The following is a 24,457-nucleotide window of genomic DNA, read 5'->3' on the forward strand; positions in this document are numbered from 1 at the left end:
GAATTGAAAAAGATGATTATAGTTTTTATGACTCTTGTTTAAAATACTCTCTAATGTTCTCTAATGTTTGCTCTTCCAGATTTAGGAAAACCTTTTCTCTTAAGATCTATGGCTTAATAGAATTTGATAAAATATTCCTTTGTAAGCAAATAGAAACATTTATCTTTTCTCCCTATCTGAACCCTCCAGAATTCAGAAACTCTAAATGAGTATTCTTTCTCACTTGGCAATTATAGTCATTTACATACATCCAATGAGAATCTGTTTTCCTTGTAACAGGACACCACTGAAAACATTGGCTACAGTACCAAGTCTTTAACTAGAATGTCATATTTGAGAGACACCTGCATAGATTCAGATATGACCAGACAGGTTTAAGGAACTAAGATTAACTTTATGAAGCCAGTAAAGTCCCTTGGAAATGTTAGCCTGATACCCTGGTTATAGAGTTCCCAAGAGCCTTACCAGGTAAGTAAAGAATATCACTTCAGGTGCAGGAACCTCAGGATATTTTGGGGACTGCAGGAGAAGAGAAATTCACCCAAATCTACAGGTATTGCAGGTGAGTCTGATGGCAAGTATTTGGCTGGGCTTCTGGCCTTAAGAGGCTATTAAAAGTTAAAAGTGCTGCAGCCGCTCTGGAAAACAGTGTGGAAGTTCCTCAAAAAATTAAAAATAGATCTACCCTGTGACCCAGCAATAGCACTGCTAGGAATTTACCCAAGGGATACAGGAGTGCTGATGCATAGGGGCACTTGCACCCCAATTTTATGGCAGCACTTTCAACAATAGCCAAATTATGGGAAGAGTCTAAATGTCCATCAATTGACGAATGGATAAAGAAGATGTGGTTTACATACACAATGGAATACTACTGGGCAATGAGAAAGAATGAAATCTGGCCCTTTGTAGCAATGTGGATGGAACTGGAGAGTGTTATGCTAAGTGAAATAAGTCATACAGAGAAAGACAGATACCATTTGTCTTCACTCTTATGTGGATCCTGAGAAACTTAACAGAAGACCATGGGGGAGGGGAAGGGGGAAAAAGAAGTTACAGAGAGGGAGGGAGGCAAACCATAAGAGACTTAAATACTGAGAACAAACTGAGGGTGGATAGAGGGTGGGGGAGAGGGGAAAGTGGGTGATGGGCATTGAGGAGGCACCTGTTGGGATGAGCCCTGGGTGTTGTATGGAAACCAATCTGACAGTAAATTATATTTAATATAGAAAAATAAAAGTTCAATGTGAAATTCCTTATAAAAACTTTGAGCAAAGCACATTTTTAAAAACAGATGGTCAATCACTATTCTTGCTATGTTTATGAAAATAAATAGGACAAATTTGTTAAAAAATGGACTTATTTTACAAATGAATTAATTTTAATTTTGCTACCTTCGACAGAAATGAGGGTGCTTTTAGGGACAAAAATTAAGTTTCAACAACACACCTTTCATAGATGTTAGATTCTAGTTCTGAATCTGAATGTTTGTTTGCCTATAAAATCAGGCTGGATCCTGAATTCTTCTGGTTTCCTCAAGTGCCTGGCTATGACTCTCCAAATGAAGGTTTCCAGTTTTCTCCCATTCTCTTGACCTGGAATCACTGAGAACTAAAACTGCCCCTTTTTCTGAAGCCCTGCAGACTGAAACTAGACATCTTGAGGTAAACTTCAGAGAAATTTCTTTCTTTCCTTTTTATTTTATACATTTTTTATTGTTTATTTATATTTGAGAGAGAGAGGGGGGAGCGGGAGCAGTAGAGAGAGACGGAGACAGAATCTGAAGCAGGCTCCAGGCTCCCAGCTGTCAGCACAGAGCCTGATGCAGGGCTTGAACCCATGAGCCGTGAGATCATGACCTGAGTGGAAGTTGGATGCTTAACCAACTGAGCCACCCAGGCGCCCCCAGAGAAATTTCTACAATAGCTCATGTGTAGATGCTCTTCATGCCTGTTGCTCTATGGGCCACTCAAAAGAATGAATTATTATTTTCTTGTTTTTTTTCCCCAATATATGAAATTTATTGTCAAATTGGTTTCCATACAACACCCAGTGCTCATCCCAAAAGGTGTTCTCCTCAAAACCCATCACCCACCCTCCCCTTCCCCCCACCCCCCATCAACCCTCAGTTTGTTCTCAGTTTTTAAGTCTCTTATACTTTGGCTCTCTCCCACTCTAACCTCTTTTTTTTTTTTCCTTCCCCTCCCCCATGGGTTTCTGTTAAGTTTCTCAGTATCCACATAACAGTGAAACCATATGGTATCTGTCTTTCTCTGTATGACTTATTTCACTTAGCATAACACTCTCCAGTTCCATCCACGTTGCTACAAAGGGCCATATTTCATTCTTTCTCATCGCCACGTAGTATTCCATTGTGTATATAAACCATAATTTCTTTATCCATTCATCAGTTGATGGACATTTCGGCTCTTTCCATAATTTGGCTATTGTTGAGAGTGCTGCTATAAACATTGGGGTACAAGTGCCCCTATGCATCAGTACTCCTGTATCCCTTGGATAAATTCCTAGCAGTGCTACTGCTGGGTCATAGGGTAGGTAGATCTATTTTTAATTTTTTGAGGAACCTCCACACTGTTTTCCAGAGTGGCTGCACCAATTTGCATTCCCACCAACAGTGTAAGAGGGTTCCCATTTCTCCACATCCTCTCCAGCATCTATAGTCTCCTGATTTGTTCATTTTGGCCACTCTGACTGGCGTGAGGTGATATCTGAGTGTGGTTTTGATTTGTATTTCCCTGATGAGGAGCGACATTGAGCATCTTATCATGTGCCTGTTGGCCATCTGGATGTCTTCTTTAGAGAAGTGTCTATTCATGTTTTCTTCCCATTTCTTCACTGGATTATTTGTTTTTTGGGTGTGGAGTTTAGTGAGCTCTTTATAGATTTTGGATACTAGCCCTTTGTCTGATATGTCATTTGCAAATATCTTTTCCCATTCCGTTGGTTGCCTTTTAGTTTTGTTGGTTGTTTCCTTTGCTGTGCAGAAGCTTTTTATCTTCATGAGGTCCCAGTAGTTCATTTTTGCTTTTAATTCCCTTGCCTTTGGGGATGTGTCAAGTAAGAAATTGCTACGGCTGAGGTCAGAGAGGTCTTTTCCTGCTTTCTCCTCTAAGGTTTTGATGGTTTCCTGTCCCACATTCAGGTCCTTTATCCATTTTGAGTTTATTTTTGTGAATGGTGTGAGAAAGTGGTCTAGTTTCAACCTTCTGCATGTTGCTGTCCAGTTCTCCCAGCACCATTTGTTAAAGAGACTGTCTTTTTTCCATTGGATATTCTTTCCTGCTTTGTCAAAGATTAGTTGGCCATACTTTTGTGAGTCTAGTTCTGGGGTTTCTATTCTATTCCATTGGTCTATGTGTCTGTTTTTGTGCCAATACCATGCTGTCTTGATGATCACAGCTTTGTAGTGGAGGCTAAAGTCTGGGATTGTGATGCCTCCTGCTTTGGTCTTCTTCTTCAAAATTACTTTGGCTATTTGGGGCCTTTTGTGGTTCCATACAAATTTTAGGATTGCTTGTTCTAGTTTCGAGAAGAATGCTGGTGCAATTTTGATTGGGATTGCATTGAATGTGTAGATAGCTTTGGGTAGTATTGACATTTTGACAATATTTATTCTTCCGATCCATGAGCATGGAATGTTTTTCCATTCCTTATATCTTCTTCAATTTCCTTCATAAGCTTTCTATAGTTTTCAGCATACAGATCTTTTACATCTTTGGTTAGATTTATCCCTAGGTATTTTATGCTTCTTGGTGCAATTGTGAATGGGATCAGTTTCTTTATTTGTCTTTCTGTTGCTTCATTATTAGTGTATAAGAATGCAACTGATTTCTGTACATTGATTTTGTATCCTGCAACTTTGCTAAATTCATGCATCAGTTGTAGCAGACTTTTGGTGGAGTCTATCAGATTTTCCATGTATAATATCATCTGCAAAAGTGTCATCTGCAAAAAGTGAAAGCTTAACTTCATCTTTGCCGATTTTGATGCCTTTGATTTCCTTTTGTTGTCTGATTGTTGATGCTAGCACTTCCAACACTATGTTAAACAACAGCGGTGAGAGTGGACATCCCTGTCGTGTTCCTGATCTCAGGGAAAAAGCTCTCAGTTTTTCCCCATTGAGGATGATGTTAGCTGTGGGCTTTTCATAAATGGCTTTTATGATGTTTAAGTATGTTCCTTCTATCCCGACTTTCTCGAGGGTTTTTATTAAGAAAGGATGCTGAATTTTGTCAAATGCTTTTTCTGCATCGATTGACAGGATCATATGGTTCTTATCTTTTCTTTTATTAATGTGATGTATCACGTTGATGGATTTGTGAATGTTGAGCCAGCCCTGCAGCCCAGGAATGAATCCCACTTGATCATGGTGAATAATTCTTTTTATATGCTGTTGAATTCGATTTGCTAGTATCTTATTGAGAATTTTTGCATCCATATTCATCAGGGATATTGGCCTTTTTTTACTGGGTCTCTGTCTGGTTTAGGAATCAAAGTAATACTGGCTTCATAGAATGAGTCTGGAAGTTTTCCTTCCCTTTCTATTTTTTGGAATAGCTTGAGAAGGATAGGTATTATCTCTGCTTTAAACGTCTGGTAGAACTCCCCTGGGAAGCCATCTGGTCTTGGACTTTTATTTGTTGGGAGATTTTTGATAACTGACTCAATTTCTTCACTGGTTATGGGTCTGTTCAAGCTTCCTATTTCCTCCTGATTGAGTTTTGGATGTGTGTGGGTGTTTAGGAATTTGTCCATTTCTTCCAGGTTGTCCAGTTTGTTGGCATATAATTGTTCATAATATTCCCTGATAATTGCTTGTATCTCTGAGGGATTGGTTGTAATAATTCCATTTTCATTCATGATTTTATCTATTTGGGTCATCTCCCTTTTCTTTTTGAGAAGCATGGCTAGAGGTTTGTCAATTTTGTTTATTTTTTCAAAAAACCAACTCTTGGTTTCATTGATCTGCTCTACATTTTTTTTAGATTCTATATTGTTTATTTCTGCTCTGATCTTTATTATTTCTCTTCTTCTGCTGGGTTTAGGCTGTCTTTGCTGTTCTGCTTCTATTTCCTTTAGGTGTGCTGTTAGATTTTGTATTTGGGATTTTTCTTGTTTCTTGAGATAGGCCTAGATTGCAATGTATTTTCCTCTCAGGACTGCCTTTGCTGCATCCCAAAGCGTTTGGATTGTTGTATTTTCATTTTCGTTTGTTTCCATACATTTTTAAATTTCTTCTCTAATTGCCTGGTTGACCCATTCATTCTTTAGTAGGGTGTTCCTTAACCTCCATGCTTTTGGAGGTTTTCCAGACTTTTTCCTGTGGTTGATTTCAAGCTTCATAGCATTGTGGTCTGAAAGTATGCATGGTATTATCTCAATTTTTGTATACTTATGAAGGGCTGTTTTGTGACCCAGTATGTGATCTATCTTGGAGAATGTTCCATGTGCACTCGAGAAGAAAGTATATTCTGTTGCTTTGGGATGCAGAGTTCTAAATATATCTGTCAAGTCCATCTGATCCAATGTATCATTCAGGGCCCTTGTTTCTTTATTGACCGTGTGTCTAGATGATCTATCCATTTCTGTAAGTGGAGTGTTAAAGTTCCCTGCAATTACCACATTCTTATCAATAAGGTTGCTTATGTTTGTGAGTAATTGTTTTCTATATTTGGGGGCTCCCGTATTCAGTGCATAGACATTTATAATTGTTAGCTCTTCCTGATGGATAGACCCTGTAATTATTATATAATGCCCTTCCTCATCTCTTGTTACAATCTTTAACTTAAAGTCTAGTTTGTCTGATACAAGTATGGCTACTCTAGCTTTCTTTTGACTTCCAGTAGCATGATAAATAGTACTCCATCCCCTCAATTTCAATCTGAAGGTGTCCTCAGGTCTAAAATGAATCTATTGTAGACAGCAAATAGATGGGTCTTGTTTTTTTATCCATTCTGATACTCTATGTCTTTTGGTTGGCACATTTAGTCCATTTACATTCAGTGTTATTATAGAAAGATACGGGTTTAGAGTCACTGTGATGTCCGTAGTTTCATGCTTGTAGCGATGTCTCTGGTACTTTGTCTCACAGGATCCCCCTTAGGATCTCTTGTAGGGCTGGTTTAGTGGTGACGAATTCCTTCAGTTTTTGTTTGTTTGGGAAGACCTTTATCTCTCCTTCTATTCGAAATGACAGACTTGTTGGATAAAGGATTCTCGGCTGCATATTTTGTCTGTTCATCACATTGAAGATTTCCTGCCATTGCTTTCTGGCCTGCCAAGTTTCAGTAGAGAGATTGGTCACGAGTCTTATCGGTCTCCCTTCATATGTTAGAGCACGTTTATCCCTAGCTGCTTGCAGAATTTTCTCTTTATCCTTGTATTTTTCCAGTTTCACTATGATATCTCGTGCAGAAGATCGATTCAAGTCACGTCTGAAGGGAGTTCTCTGTGCCTCTTGGATTTCAGTGCCCTTTTCCTTCCCCAGATCAGGGAAGTTCTCAGCTATTATTTCTTCAAGTATACCTTCAGCACCTTTCCCTCTCTCTTCCTCCTCTGGGATACCAATTATGCGTAGATTATTTCTCTTTAGTGCATCACTTAGTTCTCTAATTTTCCCCTCATACTTCTGGATTTTTTTTATCTCTCTTTTTCTCAGCTTCCTCTTTTTCCATAATTTTATCTTCTAGTTCACCTATTCTCTCCTCTGCGTCTTCAATCCGAGCCGTGGTTGTCTCCATTTTATTTTGCAGTTCATTTATAGCATTTTTTAGCTCCTCCTGACTGTTCCTTAGTTCCTTGATCTCTGTAGCAATAGATTCTCTGCTGTCTTCTATACTGTTTTCAAGCCCAGCGATTAATTCTATGACTATTATTCTAAATTCACTTTCTGTTATATTGTTTAAATCCTTTTTGATCAGTTCGTTAGCTGTCGTTATTTCCTGGAAGTTTTTTTGAGGGGAATTCTTCCGTTTGGTCATTTTGGATAGTCCTTGGAGTGGTGCGGAACTGCAAGGCACTTCCCCTGTGCTGTCTTGAATAACTTGCGTTGGTGGGCGGGGCTGCAGTCAGACCTCATGTCTGCCCCCAGCCTACCGCTGGGGCCACAGTCAGACTGGTGTGTACCTTCTCTTCCCCTCTCCTAGGGACGGGTTTCACTGTGGGGTGGCGTGGCCCGTCTGGGCTACTTGCACACTGCCAGGCTCGTGGTGCTGGGATCTGGCATATTAGCTGGGGTGAATTGGCAAAGTGCACAGGGGCGGGAGGGGCAGGCTCAGCTCACTTTTCCTTCGGTGATCCACTTTGGGAGGGGCCCTGCAGCACTGGGAGGGAGTCAGACCCGCCGCCGGAGGGATGGATCCGCAGAAGCACAGTGTTGGGTGTTTGCGTGGTGCAAGCAAGTTCCTTGGCAGGAACTGGTTCCCTTTGGGATTTTGGCCGGGGGATGGGTGAGGAAGATGGCGCTGGCGAGCACCTTTGTTCCCCGCCAAGCTGAGCTCTGTCGTCTAGGCCTCAACAACTCTCTCTCCCGTTGCCCTCCAGCCTTCCCGCTCTCCGAGCAGAGCTGTTAACTTATAACCTTCCAGATGTTAAGTCCTGCTTGCTGTCAGAACACACTCCGTCCGGCCCCTCTGCTTTTGCCAGCCAGACTCGGGGGCTCTGCTTGGCTGGCGGGCTGCCCCTCCCCCCCACGGCTCCCTCCCGCCGGTCTGTGTAGCGCGCACCGCCTCTCCGTCCTTCCTACCCTCTTCTGTGGACCTCTCGTCTACGCTTGGCTCCAGAGAATCTGTTCTGCTAGTCTTCTGGCGGTTTTCTGGGTTATTTAGGCAGGTGTAGGTGGAATGTAAGTGATCAGCAGGGCGGTGAGCTCAGCGTCCTCCTACGCCGCCATCTTCCCACCTGTATCTACCTTATTTTCCTGTTTCGAATCGTCCTCAAATTCCTCCGATAAACCCTAGTGACTGCATTTTTCTCGTTAATATTATTGTACCTGATTTGATCATATTTCATTGAGGATTTAAACAATCAAAACTTAGAAGTGATATTCATGCATCATTTTCTTATGTGCTCTCTTGATCAGGTTTGGAGAATGTATTTTTGTAATTAGCCGTGTTGATTTAAAGGAGCAGGTGGGAGAGAGGAGTAGACATGCTGAAGGAGCTCCAGTTCTTCCTGTCGGCCGTCCTGCTGCTTGCCTGTGTCTTCTTCTACCAACTCAGCCTGAAGTCCAGCTGTCTCTTCTCTTGCCTTCCTCCTCAAAAGGCCCAGCAAGACCTGGAAGCCCTCCTGGGCCATGGGCATGGCATTGTGTTCATAGAGACCTCAGAGAGAATGGAGCCAATGCCTCTGGTCTCTTGTGCTGTGGAATCTGCTGCCAAGACTTACCCAGAGAAGCCCGTGGTGTTCTTCATGAAGGGTCTCAACACCACCACACGGCTGCCCTCAAACTCCACTTATCCAGCCTTTTCCCTCCTCTCAGCCATAGACAATGTTTTCCTCTTCCCTTTGGATATGAAAAGGCTGTTTGAAGACACACCATTGCGTTCATGGTACACTCATGTAAGTGTTCAGAGAATCTTAGAATGTCAGTGTTGGGAGGTACCACAAAAAATGAGTCCAATCTCCTCATATTTTGAATAGGTAAACTGAGCATAAGGACTCAGTGTCAGAGATGGGACCAGAACCCAGACCCTGGTCTTCTTTGTACAGGGTTGAGTCCTGATTCAAACAAGCAGGAGAGACTTCAGTTAGCTTTATCTCTAGCCTGGTGTCTTTTGCTTCCAGCCTTATTTCTTAGGAACTATGCTTCTCTTGAGACCATTCTTAATGAATGAGTTTTGGTAACTTTTATGGGAGTATAATCACTTATTTTTCACTTATTTAAACCCATCTGTGTTAAACTGTTTTTTTGCATTTGAATGGGAAATGAGGCAATATTTAACTTGAAGATGATGTAAATAGTGAACTCATGAAAAATCAGATGGGGTGCTGCTATATGAGGTTGGGTTATATTGAGATACAACCAAGACATGCCAGGAGCTCTTGGGAATTTTGTAATCTTCATCTTAGCAACATAGTATAATAAGGAAATAACATTCCAATTAAATATTTCTCTCACAGAGGACCCACAATCAGATAATGCTTAAGGAAATTATAGTACAACCACTCAATGATTCCACTATGCAGGCTTTAGCCGTGACATCCTATGAAGACTACAACACAATATGGAATAAATAGACTTGTATTAGAATGTAATTGTAATGATTTACCTATGTACCACCGTTCCCCCCAACCACATGGAAGAAAAAATCCTGAAGAAAATACACAACACACAGTAATAATAGGTGTGTTAGTGTGATTGGATTGGGGGAGTGCATTTAGTGATGAGAATAAGTTAATTTTATAAATACAATTATTATTATTTTTTTTTAATATATGAAATTTACTGTCAAATTGGTTTCCATACAACACCCAATGCTCATCCCAACAGGTGCCCTCCTCAATGCCCATCACCCACCCTCCCCTCCCTCCCACCCCCCATCAGCCCTCAGTTTGTTCTCAGTTTTTAAGAGTCTCTTATGCTTTGGCTCTCTCCCGCTCTAACCTCTCTCTCTCTTTTTTTTTTTTTCCTTCCCCTCCCCCATGGGTTCCTGTTAAGTTTCTCAGGATCCATATAAGAGTGAACACATATGGTATCTGTCTTTCTCTGTATAGCTTTAATTATTTTAAAAACAAAAAAGTAATTTAAAAGTTGGCATCAAAATTATACCATTTGCTTATCCTGTAAAGTCCTTTCTAAGTTCTAATCATAGGCTAGACCAAATGTCAGATGGTAAATACTTTGTAAAGGGGACAGACGGTGAATACTTAAGGCTTTGCAGGCCAAGAGGCAATATTGAGGCCATTATGGCGGTACTTGTGTTAGTTTCCTATGGCTGCTGTATCAAATGACCACAAACTTGGTGACCTAAACCAACAGAGATTTGTTCTTTTTTGGTGATGGAGGCCAAAAGTGCCAAATCCATTTCACCGAATGGAAATCAGGTGCTGGCAGGGCCCCAGTTCCCAAGGAAGCTCTTAGGAAAAACCCTTCCAGTGGAGATCTGCACATGTCCTTTTCCTCTGTGTGTGTGAACTTTCCCTCTACATTTTCTTTCTTTCTTTCTTTCTTTCTTTCTTTCTTTCTTTCTTTCTTTCTTTCTTTCTTTCACCACTTTAGTGACGAATGACTGACATATAAAAGCTGGACATATGTAATGTGCACAACTTGGTGAGTTTAAGATGTGGCTGTTTTTTTGTTTTGTTTTGTTTTCTTAATTTTTTTATTTTTACATCTGTCTTTAAAGGATACTTGTGATACCATTTAGGGCCCAAATCAGGACAACCCAGGATAATCTCCCCATCTCAAGATCCTTTATGTGATCACATCTGCAAAGACCCTTTTCTCAAATGCGTTAACATTTACAGGTTCTGGGATGTAGGACCTGGGGTCTTTGAGTGGCCATTATTCAGTCCACTACAGTATTTATATATAAAAAATGAAAACTCCTGTCATGCCCTGCCTCATTCACCTGGGGACTGAGTGTGTGCTTTCCTGGGTGGAGGACACATTTGAGCCTACTTACTGTCATCTGGAGACATTTACTGGACTAAGCAACAGGCATGTGGGGGAAGTGGCCAGTTTTACTTTTGGCTCCATGTGACTTCCATAACCAGGTGCCCATCTCTTGTCCTGAAGAGCCTGCAAGTCTCAAATTAAGACTCATCAGGAGGCGATGAATCAGCTCATCAGACTGAGATTTTACCGGCAGCTGCCAGCACAGGGGTCCCAACAAATAGTTGGTGACAAGCGCAGGCCCCTCGGAAGAAGCAGGACAGGCCACAGGCTGGGAAGGCAGGCCGTGGCAGCAGAGAGGGTCCCTGGAGGGGACATGCTGGCTAGGTCCCTGTCGCTCTCAGGGCTAGCCTGCTAGAGGGTGTTCCAGGAGATCTAAACAAGAACAGCAGTCTGTTGGCCTACTTTCCCCACAGCTGGGCTAGACTAACATTACCTAAACTGTGTTACGCTCCTTACACAAATAAATTTCTGCTCAAATTGTTTTGGAAGGTGAGATGCTGCATTATACACTGTAAAAAAATTTTTCCCTCACGGACTAATCACGTACATGAAGAGATTAAAGCCTCTGTACTTCTGAACTAAAGAAACAGTAATTTGATTCAACCAGAATCTTCCAAACTTATTTGAGCATGAACACCTCTTTCAGTAGGACATAAATGTTTTCTTAGAGCTGATGTTTCATAGAGCACAGCCTGGGTCTTCTGAGCTGTACCTCAATTTTACAAGGTTGAATTTTAGGAACAAGGTGGGCCCTGGGACACAGAACCCTTAAGTGTCTGCCCCATCTGAGCCCGCAGGGTACTGCACTAAGCCATGCATCTGCAGTGATCACACCATGATAATTTTGGGGTGCTGGTCTGTGGCATGTTCTGCTCCATTGGGGATGACCTAATGTGCATCACTTGCTGGTTTGCTGCACTGATTTGGCAACTGTAGCCTTTAAAGATGTCTGGGGTTGCGTACTGTGGGGTAGGAAGGGGATGAGCAGTCAGAATCCTAATCCCCTTCCTGGAGCTCACCCCTGTGGGAGCTTTTGTGTTTTAGGTAGATTTAGTCCAATGCCCACAAAAAGGCAGGCTTCTTCCTCCTGTGATTTCGTGTGGCTTTTGATATCCTATGTATCTGTTCACTAACACTCACCAATTTACCAAATGATCAATTTTACTTATTTTTACCAAAACCTTATTTTTTTTTTTTGAATGAGTGGATCTCTGGAGCCAGACTGGCTGGGTTCAAATTCAGCCTCTGCCTCTCTCACCTTGGACAAATTACTGAATTTCTTCTTTTATCTCTTAACTTGAAAAATGGGAATAATCATAATATCAGTCTTTGAGCATTTGTGTAGATTATAAAGAGCTTGGAACAGTTTTTGATAAATTTTGGCTGTTATTATTTATGAGGTTTTCAGCAATTGTATACAATTTTGTGATGTTAACAATTTGTGTAAAGATTCCTGCAAAGTATTAATTATCTTGCCTTCATTTGGCTTTATAGCAATGATTTTTTTTAAATAAAAAATTTTTTTTGTTTAATGTTTATTTTTGAGAGAGAGAGAGAGGGAGACAGAGTGTGAGTGGGGAAGGGACAGAGACAGAGAGGGAGACACAGAATCTGAAGCAGGCTCCAGGCTCTGAGCTGTCAGCACAGAGCTGGATGTGGGGCTCAAACTCATGAACTGTGAGATCATGACCTGAGCCAAAGTCAGATGCTTAACCAAATGAGCCACCCATAGCAGAGTTTTTTTTTAAGTGTTTTTTTTTTAAATGTTTATTTATTTTTGAGAGAGAGAGAGAGAGAGATAGAGTATGAGTGGAGTGGGGCAGACACACACACACACACACACACACACACACACACACACAGAATCTGAAGCAGGCTCTAGGCTCTGAGCTGTCAGCACAGAGCCTGACTCGGGGCTCAAACTCACCAACTGTGAGATCATGACCTGAGTCGAAGTTGGATGCTTAACCAATGAGCAATCCAGGTGCCTCCCTTTAGCAGAGTTTTAAAGAATGTTTATTAAAAAATAAATAAGTAGATAAATAAATAAATAATAAATAAATAAATAATGTTTATTTTGTCAGGGCACCTGGGTGACTCAGTTAAGCGTCTGACTCCTGTTTTCGGCTCAGGTCATAATCTCCTAGTTCATGCCCACGTTGGGCTCTGTCCTGACAGTGTAGTGCGAAGCCTGCTTGAGATTCTCTCTCTTTCCCTCTCTCTATGCCCCTTACCCAGGCACACTCTCTCCTTCTCTTTCTAAATAAATAAATAAACTTAAAAAAAATGAATGTTTACCTTGTCAAATGCCAAATGTTTATGTTCAATCTTTCTTTACTTTTAATTCATTTATTGGGGCGCCTGGGTGGCTTAGTCAGTTGAGCGTCTGACTTCAGCTTAGGTCATGATCTGATGGTTCATTGGTTTGAGCCCCACATGGTGCTCACTGCTGTCAGCATGGAGCCCACTTTAGATCCTCTGTCCCCCTCTCTCTCTGCCCTTCCCTTGCTAGTGTTTCTCTTTCTCTCTCAAAATTCATTTAAAAAAATTATTTATTTATTTATTTATTTATTTATTTATTTATTTATTTAAGTAGGCTCCATGCCCTGTGTGGAGCCCAGCGTGGGGCTTGAACTCACAACCCTGAGATGAAGACTTGAGCTGAGATCAAGTGTTAGGGTCATCCAGTTGTCTCTATTTCAATCTTTTAATCAATATCTTTCAATCCAGAAAAATCTATTTTGTTTTCTCTATTCAAACTTTTAGCATTCCATTTGAGAAGGTTGCTGTCTATAGTGATTAGTTTTTATTGCCATTTATAATGATTGTTTTTTATTCTTTTTAGAGTCATTTTCTGCTTTGCTTCCTTTTTTAGCATTTGCAGTCATCCTCGACTCCTCTCTCCCCCTCCACATCCAATCCATCCACACCCTGACCCTCTTCATCTTTACTGTGTGCCTAGGATCTGACCATTTCATCTGCCCTCCTAACCTGCCTCTGTGTTTCTGCCCTTGCTGCCTCCCAAGCCCTGCCCCTGTCTGTTTTCCACAGAGGACCCTTTCAAGACTGAGTCAGGTCACATCACTCCTTTCTTCTAAACCTTCAAGTAATTTCAGTCTTCAGATAACTCCAGTCTACGTGATCCATCCTCCCTCTCCACCCACCCCTCTCTGCTCTCATCTCCTACCCGTCCTTCACTGCCCTGCTTTGGCCACACTACTCTGTTCTCTGTTTCTGCACACAGTGATTGTATTCCTACCTCAGGGCCCTTGAGCTTGCTGAAACCCAAGGTAAGATAGTGTTCCACCCTGCTCCTTTCATATCCTCTTCACCCAGCTGTTTTTCCTTCATAGTCCTTGTGAACACCTAACATATTATATATTGATTTATTTATCGTCTATCTCCTCCAGGTAGGGATTTTTTGTCTGTCTGTTCATTGCTCTCTCCCTAGCAGCTATAACAGAGCTTGGCACATTGAAAGTAGGCCCTCAATGGGGTGCCTGGGTGGCTCAATCGGTTATGATCGGTTCGGCCCAGGTCATGATCTCACACTTCGTGGGCCTGAGCCCCACGTCGGGCTCTGTGCTGACAGCTCAGAGCCTGGAGCCTGCTTCCAATTTTGGCTCTCTCTCTCTCTCTCTCTGCCCCTCCCCCACTTGTGCTCTCTCTCTGGCTCTCAAAAATAACTAAATGTTAAAAAAAATTTTTTTTAGGGGCGCCTGGGTGGCGCAGTCGGTTAAGCGTCCGACTTCAGCCAGGTCACGATCTCGCGGTCCGTGAGTTCGAGCCCCGCGTCAGGCTCTGGGCTGATGGCTCGGAGCCTGGAGCCTGTTTCCGATTCTGTGTCTCCCTCTCTCTCTGCCCCTCCCCCATTCATGCTCTGTCTCTCTCTGTCCCAAAAATAAATTAAAAAAAAAAAAAAAAAAAAAAAAAAAAAATTTTTTTAAAGGAAATAAGGGCCTCAATGAATATCATTAAAGGAAATAATTAGTGAAAGAAGGCATGCATGCATTTTAAGATTCTTTTACCAATTTCTCAAGAAGCATACATATTGATCTATTCTATAGTTTCCTAGTTTACTTTTTCTTTATTAGTTTTTAGCATTTCTAGGACTCAAAAAATTCCTGCTTCACAGTTTCATATTTGTGGTTAAATTACACCCTGCTGAAAATGGCTCATATGGTTTATTGTGAAATCCCTTCAGGGTTTCTTCTTTACCATTCTACTGCTTTAATTAAAAACAAACAAAAACCAAATTCATGAATTCTTTAAAAGCTTGCAAAGTCTTCCCATTGACACTGGTTGCTGTAAACTTTTCACTTATAGGCAAATTTTGGGGTGGAGGTAAGTTTGGTCAATTTGTAAAATTGGGCTTTTGTAAGCAGATTTTCGAGAAGCTGGCTTGCTTCCTTGTCCTCAGCTACCGTGGGCTGGCCTCACGTTGTGACACCCTTCCTTTTTCTCCTGCTGCTGTGGCTGATTTGCACATGTTCCTGCAGATCAATGCCAGTGTGGAGAGCAACTGGCTCCACGTCAGCTCAGATGCGTCCCGCCTGGCCATCATCTGGAAATATGGCGGCATCTACATGGACACCGATGTCATCTCCATCCGGCCCATCCCTGAGGAGAACTTTCTGGCTGCACAGTCTTCTCAGTACTCTAGTAACGGGGTGTTTGGATTCCTCCCCCACCACCCCTTCCTGTGGGAGTGCATGGAAAACTTTGTCGAACACTACAATTCAGACATTTGGGGCAACCAGGGTCCCAGTTTGATGACGAGGATGTTGAGACTGTGGTGCAAACTTAGAGACTTCCAGGAGGTGAGTGATTTCAGGTGTTTGAACCTGTCCTTCCTACACCCTCAGAGATTTTACCCCATCTCCTATCCAGAGTGGAGGCGCTACTATGAAGTCTGGGACAAAGACCCGAGCTTCAATGACTCCTACGCCCTGCATCTGTGGAACTACATGAACAACGAAGGAAGGACTGTGGTTAGAGGGAGCAACACGCTGGTGGAAAATCTCTGCCGTAAGCACTGTCCCAGGACTTACAGGGACCTGATTCAAAGCCCAGAGGGATCAGTGACTGGGGAGGTGGGTCCAGGTAACAAATAGAGCCCACACTGGCTCTATGTTATAGAACTGGTTCCTGGAGTGCCAGCGTGCAGCTCATGTCCACGTTCCCCAGGGGTGGAGGGGTTTACTCACGTATCGCTTAAGCTCAGCTTTCTCTGTCTATAATACAAAAATCCCAAAGACCATTGGTGTATAAAATATAAAAGCTTATTTCTCTCTCATGTAAAAGAAGTCTGAAGGCAGGCAATTCAGAGGCAGGGGTGTGGTCACTGTGGTCACTGGGGACCCAGGTTTCTTGCATCTCTCTTGTTTGTTATCCTTAGCGTCCATAGCCCCTGGTCTATATGGCTGCTTGGTATCCAGCCCATTATGTCTGCATTTCAGGCAGCAGGATGAAGGAAGGAGGAACGTACCCCTCCTTTATTTTATGAAAACTTCCTATAAGTACTGTGTAACACTTGCCTTTACATCTCACTCACTCACTGCAAGAGATGCTGAAAAATTTAAGGAGGAAGAGAAGAAAATGGGTGTTAGGAGAGGCAGCTAACAGTTTTGCTACCTGTTAAATTTACTTCTGTTAGATTAATTTCAGCAGAATGGACCAGGGACAAAGAGTCTTGATTTCTGATCTTGGGCCAAAGAGTCTTGATATCCTGACTTTGATATTCATTAGTGAATTCAGTCAATGAATATTAACCAAGCCCCTTCTGTGTGCCAAGCACTGATTTAGTTGCTGAAAATACTGCTGGATCAAGCAGACATGGTTCTGTCTTAGTCAGTTTGGGCTGCAGTAACAAAGTACCACTGACTGGGTGGTTTATAAACAACAGAAATTTATTTTTCACAGTTCTGGAGGCTGGTAGTCCAAGATTAGGGTGCCAGAACAGTCAGGTTCTAGTAAGGATCTTCTTCTGGTGGCAGAGGGCACTTTAATTGTAGAATTCTCGTATAGGGGAAGAGGTCAAGGGAGCTCTCTGGGGTCCTTTTTATAGAGAAACTAATCCCACTCATGAGGGCTTCACCCTCATGACCTAATTACCTCCCAAAGGCCCCACTTTCTAATATTATCACATTGAGGGTTAGGATTTCAACATATGAATGTTTTTTAACATTTATTCATTTTTGAGAGAGAGAGAGAGAGAGAGACACAGAGAGAGAGACAGAGAAAGAGACAGAGAGAGAATGAGTGGGGGAGGGAGACACATAATCTGAAGCAAGCTCCAGGCTTTGAGCTGTCAGCACAGAGCCCAACATTGGGCTCAAACCCACGAAGCGGAAGATCAGGACCTGAGCTGAAGTCGGATGCTTAACCAACTGAACCATCCAGGCGTCCCAATCTATTTATTTTTGAGAGAGAGAGAGAGAGGTGGGGGAGGAGCAGAGAGAGAGGGAGACACAGAATCTGAAGCAGACTCCAGGCTCTGAGCTGTCAGCACAGAGTCCGACCTGGGGCTCAAACCCACGAACTGTGAGATCATGATCTGAGCCAAAGTTGGACGCTTAACCTACTGAGCCACCCAGGCACCCCTTTCTATTTCTTATTGATTTATAACCACCCTTTGTATATTAAGGACACAAACATTTTATTATTTTAGTGTAATTTTTTTCAGTTTCTCCCAGCTTGCCATGCCTTGGGTTTGTTTCTAGACGCACAGAGGGTCCTGGTTAGACTGATGCTGCATTTTTCATTTTGCAGGAAAGAACAATTTTTTTTTCCTGAGAAAGGAGATCTCTTTTGTAAGTGCATCTATGGCCTTTAAGGTGATTTTTTCAGGGAATGTGCTAGAGTATAGTTTGTGCCCAAGGAAGAGGTTTGAAGCCCGAGCTTCAGCCAGTTCTTGACATGTCAGAGTGCAGGCCACTTGTTGCAAGGTCCTCAGATTTTTCAAGAGAAATCAGCAAACCAGATTTTTATGTAAAATCTCATTTTGACTATATACCTGTCAATCCATCCATCACCACTGTGAAAACCCAACAACATATTTTTGACCTACAATTACCTCAGTTACCATTTGCGGCCAGCATCCGGGCATTGGGAGATCTGTCCCATACACCTCAGATGCCCTTCTGGAAGCTAGAGCTGGCTCTGGAGCTGGCTTATGAGGTGTGATGCCAACAGTTGACAGCAGAGAGCACTCCCATGGTGGGCTGCCTAGGGTCTAAAGTCCACCTTCAGTCAGCAGTCGGTCCCACTGCCTCCTGTCACATCCCTAAGTGTAGGAAGGAGACCAGTTGTGATGGTGTCTGCACTGAGTCAGAGAGCGGGTGTCTGTCACTGGCCTGAGGAAGGGGTGAGAGGCTATGGGGCCAGATGAGAACCGCAGGTATTCAGAACCCACCCTCTTGGTATTCTTCGGAACCTAAAATAGAGCACATAGGAGGCACTCACTAATTCTTGGCTGTATCGAATGTTGAAATGTGGCCCAGTAGGGGAAGGATGTGAAGGTTCCATGCATGGGAAGTCTTGGTCAGCCGAAGACAGTTTTAGCTTTTGGAATTACTGACAAGGTAGATGAGGCTGTATGTCAAGTTCACTTTCTCACAACAACCCTGCAAAGGAGGGTACCCCAGTTACACAAAGGGGAATTGAGGCTGGTGTAAATGACACATACAAACACACACGAGTACTGCCAGAGCTCCTTTCTGCATACTTCAGGGATCCAGTGGGAAGAGAACTGAGAAACAAATTTTCCAAGCCCCCACAGATTTCACATTTGTATGAACTCTAGAGGGCACATCACTGACTGCAAGGCCCTGGGCTAAGCCTAGAGATGGCTTAGCTAATTTGGTTCTCATAATGACCCTGCTAGACAGAGTTTATTTTTCCCATTTTACAGAAGGGTAAAGTGACTTTTCCAGGGTTACATAGTTTGGGAATGTGGAAATGTAAATGCATCATTTAAAATGTTTAATTCCAGTATAGTTAACACACAATGTTATATTAGTTTCAGGTGTACAATATAGTGATCCAAAAATTCCATACATCGCCCAGTGCTTATCACAAGTGCATTCCCTAATCCCCATCACCTATTTCACCCATCCCCCATCCTCTCCTCTCTGGTAACCATCAGTTTGTTCTATATAGTTAACAGCCTGTTTCTGGGTTTGCCTTTCTCTCTCTCTCTCTTTTTTCCTTTGCTTATTTGTTTTGTTTCTCATTTTTTACAGGGTGTCCTATGCTTATCTTTTTTTTTTTTTAAAATTTTTTTTTAACGTTTTATTTATTTTTGAGACAGAGAGAGACAGAGCATGAACGGGGGAGGGGCAGAGAGAGAGGGAGACACAGAATCGGAAGCAGGCTCCAGGCTCTGAGCCATCAGCCCAGAGCCCGACGCGGGGCTCGAACTCATGGACCGCGAGATCGTGACCTGAGCTGAAGTCGGACGCTTAACCGACTGAGCCACCCAGGTGCCCCCCTATGCTTATCTTTTTAATATTTCTTTCTTTTTTTTGAGAAAGAGAGAGAGAGAGAGAGAGAGCATGAGCAGGGGGAAGGGCAGAGAGAGGGGGGGACAGAGGATCCAAAGCAGGCTCCATGCTGATAGCAGCGAGCCTGACATGGGGCTCGAACTCACGAACCGTGAGATCATGACCTGAGATGAAGTTAGAAGTATGACGCTTAACCAAGAGACACCCAGGTGCCCCAGTTTGTTTTGTTTCTTAAATTCCACATATGAGTGAAATCATATGGTATTTTTCTTTTTCTGACTTATTTTGCTTGTCATTATTCTCCCTAGCTCCATCCTTGTTGTTGTAAATGGCAAGATTTCATTCTTTTTTAATGGCTGAGTGATATTCCATTGCGTGTGTGTGTGTGTGTGTGTATTTGTGTGTATTTGTGTGTGTCCGCCACCTCTTCTTTATCCATTCATCTGTTGATGGCATTTGGGCTGCTTCCATAATTTGGCTATTGTAAATAATGCTGCAATAAACACAGAGGTGCATAAATCCCTTTGAATTAGTGTTTGTGTATTTTTTGGGGGTAAATACCCAGTAGTGTGATTACTGGATCATAGGGTATTTCTACTTTTAACTCTTTGAAGAAACTCCATACGGTTTTCCAGAGTGGCTGTACCAGTTTGCATTCCCACCAACAGTGCACAAGGGTTCCTTTTTTCTCCATATCCTCGCCAACACTTGTTTCTTGTGTGTTTGATTTTAGCCATTTGGACAGGTGTGAAATGGTATCTCTTTGTAGTTTTGCTTTGCATTTCCCTGATGGTAAGTGACATTGAGCATCTTTTGATGTGTCTGTTGGCTATCTGTATGTCTTCTTTGGAGAAATGTCTGTTGATATTTTTGCCCATTTTTTAAAAGAATTGTTATGCCACCTGTTGGTTTTTATATTTTTATGATTTTTTAAAAATTTTTAAACGTTTATTTATTTTTGAGAGAGAGAGACAACGCGGGCAAGGGGCAGAGAGAGAGGGAGACAGAGGATCTAAAGTGGGCTGTGCACTGGCAGCGGAGAGCTGGATGCAGGGCTTGAACTCACGAACCGTGAGATCATGACCTGAGCCAAAGTTGGACACTCAACAGACTGAGCCACCCAGTTGTCCCCTGCCCATTTTTTAATTGGATGATTTACTTGTGTGTTGAGTTTTATCAGTTCTTTATATATTGTGGATACTAACTCTTTATTGAATACATCATTTGCAAATATCTTCTATTCGGTAGGTTGCCTTTTAGTTTTGTTGATTGTTTCTCTCACTGTGAAGATTTTTATTTTGACATAGTCCCAATAGTTTATTTTTTCTTTTGTTTCCCTTGCCACAGGAGACATACCTAGAAAATGCTGCTACAGCTGATGTCAGAGAAATTATTGCCTGTGCTTTCTTCTAGGATGTTGTTGTGTCTTTGACCCTAAAGCCTGTGTCTTTGTCTCACCTCTAGTAGGTGGCAGGAACTCCTGGAGTGAAAAGTGTGCCCTGGCCAAGAGGAAGAGGAGGAACAAGATTCCCCATCAGAGTAGATGGCTTACAGACATCCCTACTTGGCCTTGGTCCTGGCCAGCCAGTTCTTTTTTTTCCATTTAAAAAATTGTGGTAAAATATATATATGCCATAAAATCTACCCTTTTAACCATTTTCAAATGTACAATTCAGTGGCATTAAGTACATTCAACCAACCCCACTATCCATCTCTAGAACTTCTCCATCATTCCAAATTGAAACTGTACCCATTAAACAACAACTCCCTATTCCCTACAACCCCCGCCCCAGCCCCTGGTAACCACTATTCTACTTTCTGGAATAGCTCCATGAATTTGACTATTCTAGTTATCTTGTGTAAGTGGAATTATATAACATTTCTCCTTTTGCATCTGGTTTATCTCACCTAGCGTAGTATTTCCAAGGTTTATTCAGAGTGGGGCATGTATCAGTCCTTCATTATGTTTTAAGACTGAATAACAGTTCATCGTATGTATGTACTACATTTTGTTTATCCATTTATATGTTAACGGACCCTTGAGTTGTTTACACCTTTCGGCTGTTGTGAATAATGCTGTTATGAACAGGAACGTACAAGTATCTGTTTTAGTCCCTGTTTTAATTCTTTTGAGTATTTACCCAGAAATGGAATCGTCAGATCATATGCTAATTTTATTTTCAATTCTTTGAGGACTCACCATTCTCTTTTTCACAGCAGCTGTACCATTTTATATTCCCACCAGCAATGAAAGGAGGGGTAGGGGCTCCAATTTCTCACATCCTTGCCAACACTTGTTGCCATACACGTTTGCAGATTGAGACTGGAACGGGAGGAAGACCTTTAAAAAAAAAAACCAGAAATCTGAGTCTCAGTAAAGCAATGACTGGCTAGGGATGGGGGACCATATCAGGGGAGAAAGAGTTCTTGGGTCCTGGGTTTCAGAGGCAGATCCACAGGACAAGCTAGAAGGTTGGGGGTTGTGGGTTGCTCGCCATATGGACTAGCTCTGCAACTGCTCCGGCTTTTCAGCAGAACAGCCTTTGTTGTTGTTGTTGTTGTTGTTGTTCGTGGTGGTGGTGGTGGTGGTGGTGGCGTGGGTTGGTGGCCCGGAGCACGTCCAGCCTCCCTGGGCTCCACGCGGCCGCCCTCTCAGTAAGGCCTGGGAGCCATTCTCTTGGATCCTGGATTTTCGCAACGGATTAAACGTGGCATTCCCTCCTTCCCTTCTCTGTAACAACCTAAAAATAGCTCGTCCCGGGGGGAGGGGGATGGGAGAAGCTCCACCCCCGTCTGGGTGGGGTGGGGAGGCAGTCTCGAGAGCGCGAGGCGTCGGAGACCCGGGGGCCTCCGGCTGCTGGTACAGAAGGCTCTGTCGCCCGCGGGCCCGCAGGTCGGCTGCACGGGGGTGGGCGGCCGGTTCTGTGCCCGCCGGGGAGGGCGTCCGGGCTTCACGACGCTGGGGGAGCATCCCCGGCCGCGCGGCGGCGAGCGTTCCGGGAACGGCCCCCGGGAGGTCGGGGCTGTGGAGCGAGCCGGGAGGCGGGGCCGGGGCTGGGGCCGAGCTGGGGAGCCCGCACCTCCGGACCTCTGCCGGCTCCGGCGGCCCCCAGGAGAGCGGGGCTGCGTGGGAAAACTATGGCAGGAATTCGGCTCGGGAGGGGTGCGGGTGGGGAGCGCCCTCGCCGTCCGAGCTGTGGATGCCGCGGGCTGCCGGAGGTTAAACATTAGCGACGCCCCGCAGGGGACCAGCCGGCGGAGCTGGGGCTCTGGACCGCCGCTTCCTGCGCCCCGCGTGGGCCCCCAAATCCAGCTCTCTCGGCCTGCCCTGGACCGAGGTACCCCGGGAGGGAAGCAGGAGTGACTGCACCCCCAGGACTGGGCTTCCCTGGGTGGACAGACTTGGATGCTTACTTTTTGAAAAAAGTAAAATGGTTTGGGGGGGCTTGATGCTCTGAGTTCTGCAGGTAAAGGGGGATCTTTTGATAATGAGGTGATTTAAAAACAAACATATTGGCATCTTGGTTTGTCTCTCTTGTGCTCTGGGGCTGGAGTTTAGCAGGAGGCAGCACAATGGTATTTTCCTTTTGAAGTCGATGCAGATAAAGTCCAGGGGAGACTTGCTTTGTACAGGACGGAACGAGGATCCAGAAGGGGGTCTGGAGGGCTTGGACAGGGGCTAGCCTTCACCCAGCACCCCTAAGGGCCCGGCCCCTACCTGCCCCTCCATTGTTCATGGAATTTGATTTCTAACAGCACAGCACTTGGAAGAGAAGCCTGGTGAGTGAGGTGCTTTCACTGTGGCCTCTCACACTTTTCATCTGCAGACAGAGTGGGTGGTCTCCCTCCTCTGTCAGGGTCCCTCATCACTTCCTTCTGTCCCCCTGGAGCTGAGGACTGGCCAGTGAGAACAACCCCACTTACAGAAGGCCAGTCCTACAGTCAAGTGGTTGATAAACAGTCTTTTTTTTCCTGTCTCTGTCAGCACCAGGGGTCTAGAGACATCTTCCTCATGTGGAGATACTTTTGGATACTGTCCAACTTGATAAAATGGTCCCACAGAGGTGTATATGCTTCAGGTTGGGAACAGAAGCCTGAATTCCTTTGTGGAATGTAACTGGCTTCTGCCACAGAGCTGGGGTTTGGTCAAAAGGCCTGTGGCTCAGTGGACACTGACAGGAGCAGGGAAGGGGGCAACTTGGTGGGCTGTTCCGAACCCTCTGGCAGGGCCCTTTTGTAAAGGGCCAGTCCTGGTTAGCAGGGTTGACTACCTGCAATGCCAGCTGTACCTAGGCCTTGCGCCTCTAGGGGGGTTTCTGTGGGGGCTCCATGGGAAAGAAAGCGTCAGTATATTCTGAACTGGTATTCTTTTAGATGTGAAAAGCAGTAGTGAGTTTTGACAATTCTGTACCTAGGAAGATAGGTCATGTCGGTTTGTAGTCTTCCTCCCTAAAATACTCCTAAGCAAGGCCAGTCAAAGCCCTTCCCCCAATTTTCATTTTATTAAAATTTTTTTCATGTTTATTTATTTGAGAGAGAGAGAGAGAGCGGGGTAGAGGCAGAGAGAAAGGGAGACACGGAATCCAAAGCAGGCTCCAGGCTCTGAGCTGTCAGCAGAGAGTCTGATGCGGGGCTGGAACTCATGAACCTCGAGATCATGACCTGAGCCTAAGTCTGACAATTAAGTGACTGAGCCACCCAGGCGCCCCTCCCAATTTTTATTTTAAAGAAAATGCTGCTGTGGTAAAAACCTAAGAGAGGTTTTTGACAAAACTATTGGTGCCGTTTTTAAAAAATGCCTCCTTAGAGGGAAATACAGGCTTCCAGTTACGGAGTAAGTCAACAGAATAAAAAGCAGAGCATAAGGGATACAGTCAGTGATACTGTAGTAGCGATGGAATGGGACAGGTAGTAGCTACTATGTTTGTATGTAGCTACTATGTATGCTATGTTTGTGAACATAGCATAATGGATAAACTTGTCAAATCGCTAGTTGTACACCTGAAACTAATGTAACATTGTGTGTCAACTACACTAAAGAATAAAGATAGAAAACTACCTCCTTAAAGTTCCTGGGAATGGAAGCCAGCTGTAAGGGAGAGAGCGGTTCGCTACTTGCTGGTTCTGGGAGTGGGTGCAGACCCCAGGAAGGGCAAGAGGGAGTGGGAAACGTACACCTTTCTTTAGAAAACAACAGAATCAGGGAATAAGGCTAAGATCTGTAATGATAGTGTTCCAGAAGAGCTCTTGAGTCACTCTCATCTCCTTTGGGATCCCCAGGGCTCTCTCGTCTTTGGTGTGAGCATAGCTTGTT

At 43.6% G+C, this 24,457-nt stretch overlaps 2 protein-coding genes and 1 long non-coding RNA gene across 7 annotated transcripts in view; 2 read left to right on the forward strand and 1 right to left on the reverse strand.

Moving 5' to 3' along the window:
- The window catches only part of LOC132683136 (uncharacterized), a 48,070-nt gene extending 26,154 nt beyond the window's left edge, over window positions 1-21,916 (reverse strand). The window contains exons 1-2 of the long non-coding RNA XR_009612064.3: window positions 21,639-21,916; window positions 21,344-21,484 (exon numbers count right to left, since the gene is read on the reverse strand). This is a non-coding gene — a long non-coding RNA (uncharacterized LOC132683136). The remainder of the gene's footprint in view (window positions 1-21,343; window positions 21,485-21,638) is intronic.
- Window positions 1,193-19,142, forward strand: A4GNT (alpha-1,4-N-acetylglucosaminyltransferase). Its single transcript, XM_060638750.3, has 3 exons — window positions 1,193-1,664; window positions 8,102-8,580; window positions 15,139-19,142. The coding sequence occupies exons 2-3, from the start codon at window positions 8,170-8,172 to the stop codon at window positions 15,751-15,753; spliced, it is 1,026 nt and encodes a 341-aa protein (XP_060494733.1). The 5' UTR covers window positions 1,193-1,664; window positions 8,102-8,169; the 3' UTR covers window positions 15,754-19,142.
- Window positions 21,917-21,928: 12 nt separating the features above from the next.
- Window positions 21,929-24,457, forward strand: part of DZIP1L (DAZ interacting zinc finger protein 1 like) — a 43,871-nt gene continuing 41,342 nt past the window's right edge. For 2 of the 5 annotated variants that reach the window (XM_078432313.2, XM_078432315.2), the window contains exon 1: window positions 21,929-22,036. The gene's annotated coding sequence lies outside the window, so the exon portion shown is untranslated. Of the gene's footprint in view, window positions 22,037-22,359; window positions 22,482-24,457 lie in introns of those variants that run through there. The other 3 variants (XM_078432314.2, XM_078432316.2, XM_060640904.3) reach the window with 2 other exon arrangements.

This window comes from Panthera onca, chromosome C2 (assembly GCF_046562875.1).
Source record: "Panthera onca isolate mPanOnc1 chromosome C2, mPanOnc1 haplotype 2, whole genome shotgun sequence".
Taxonomy (NCBI): domain Eukaryota; kingdom Metazoa; phylum Chordata; class Mammalia; order Carnivora; family Felidae; genus Panthera; species Panthera onca.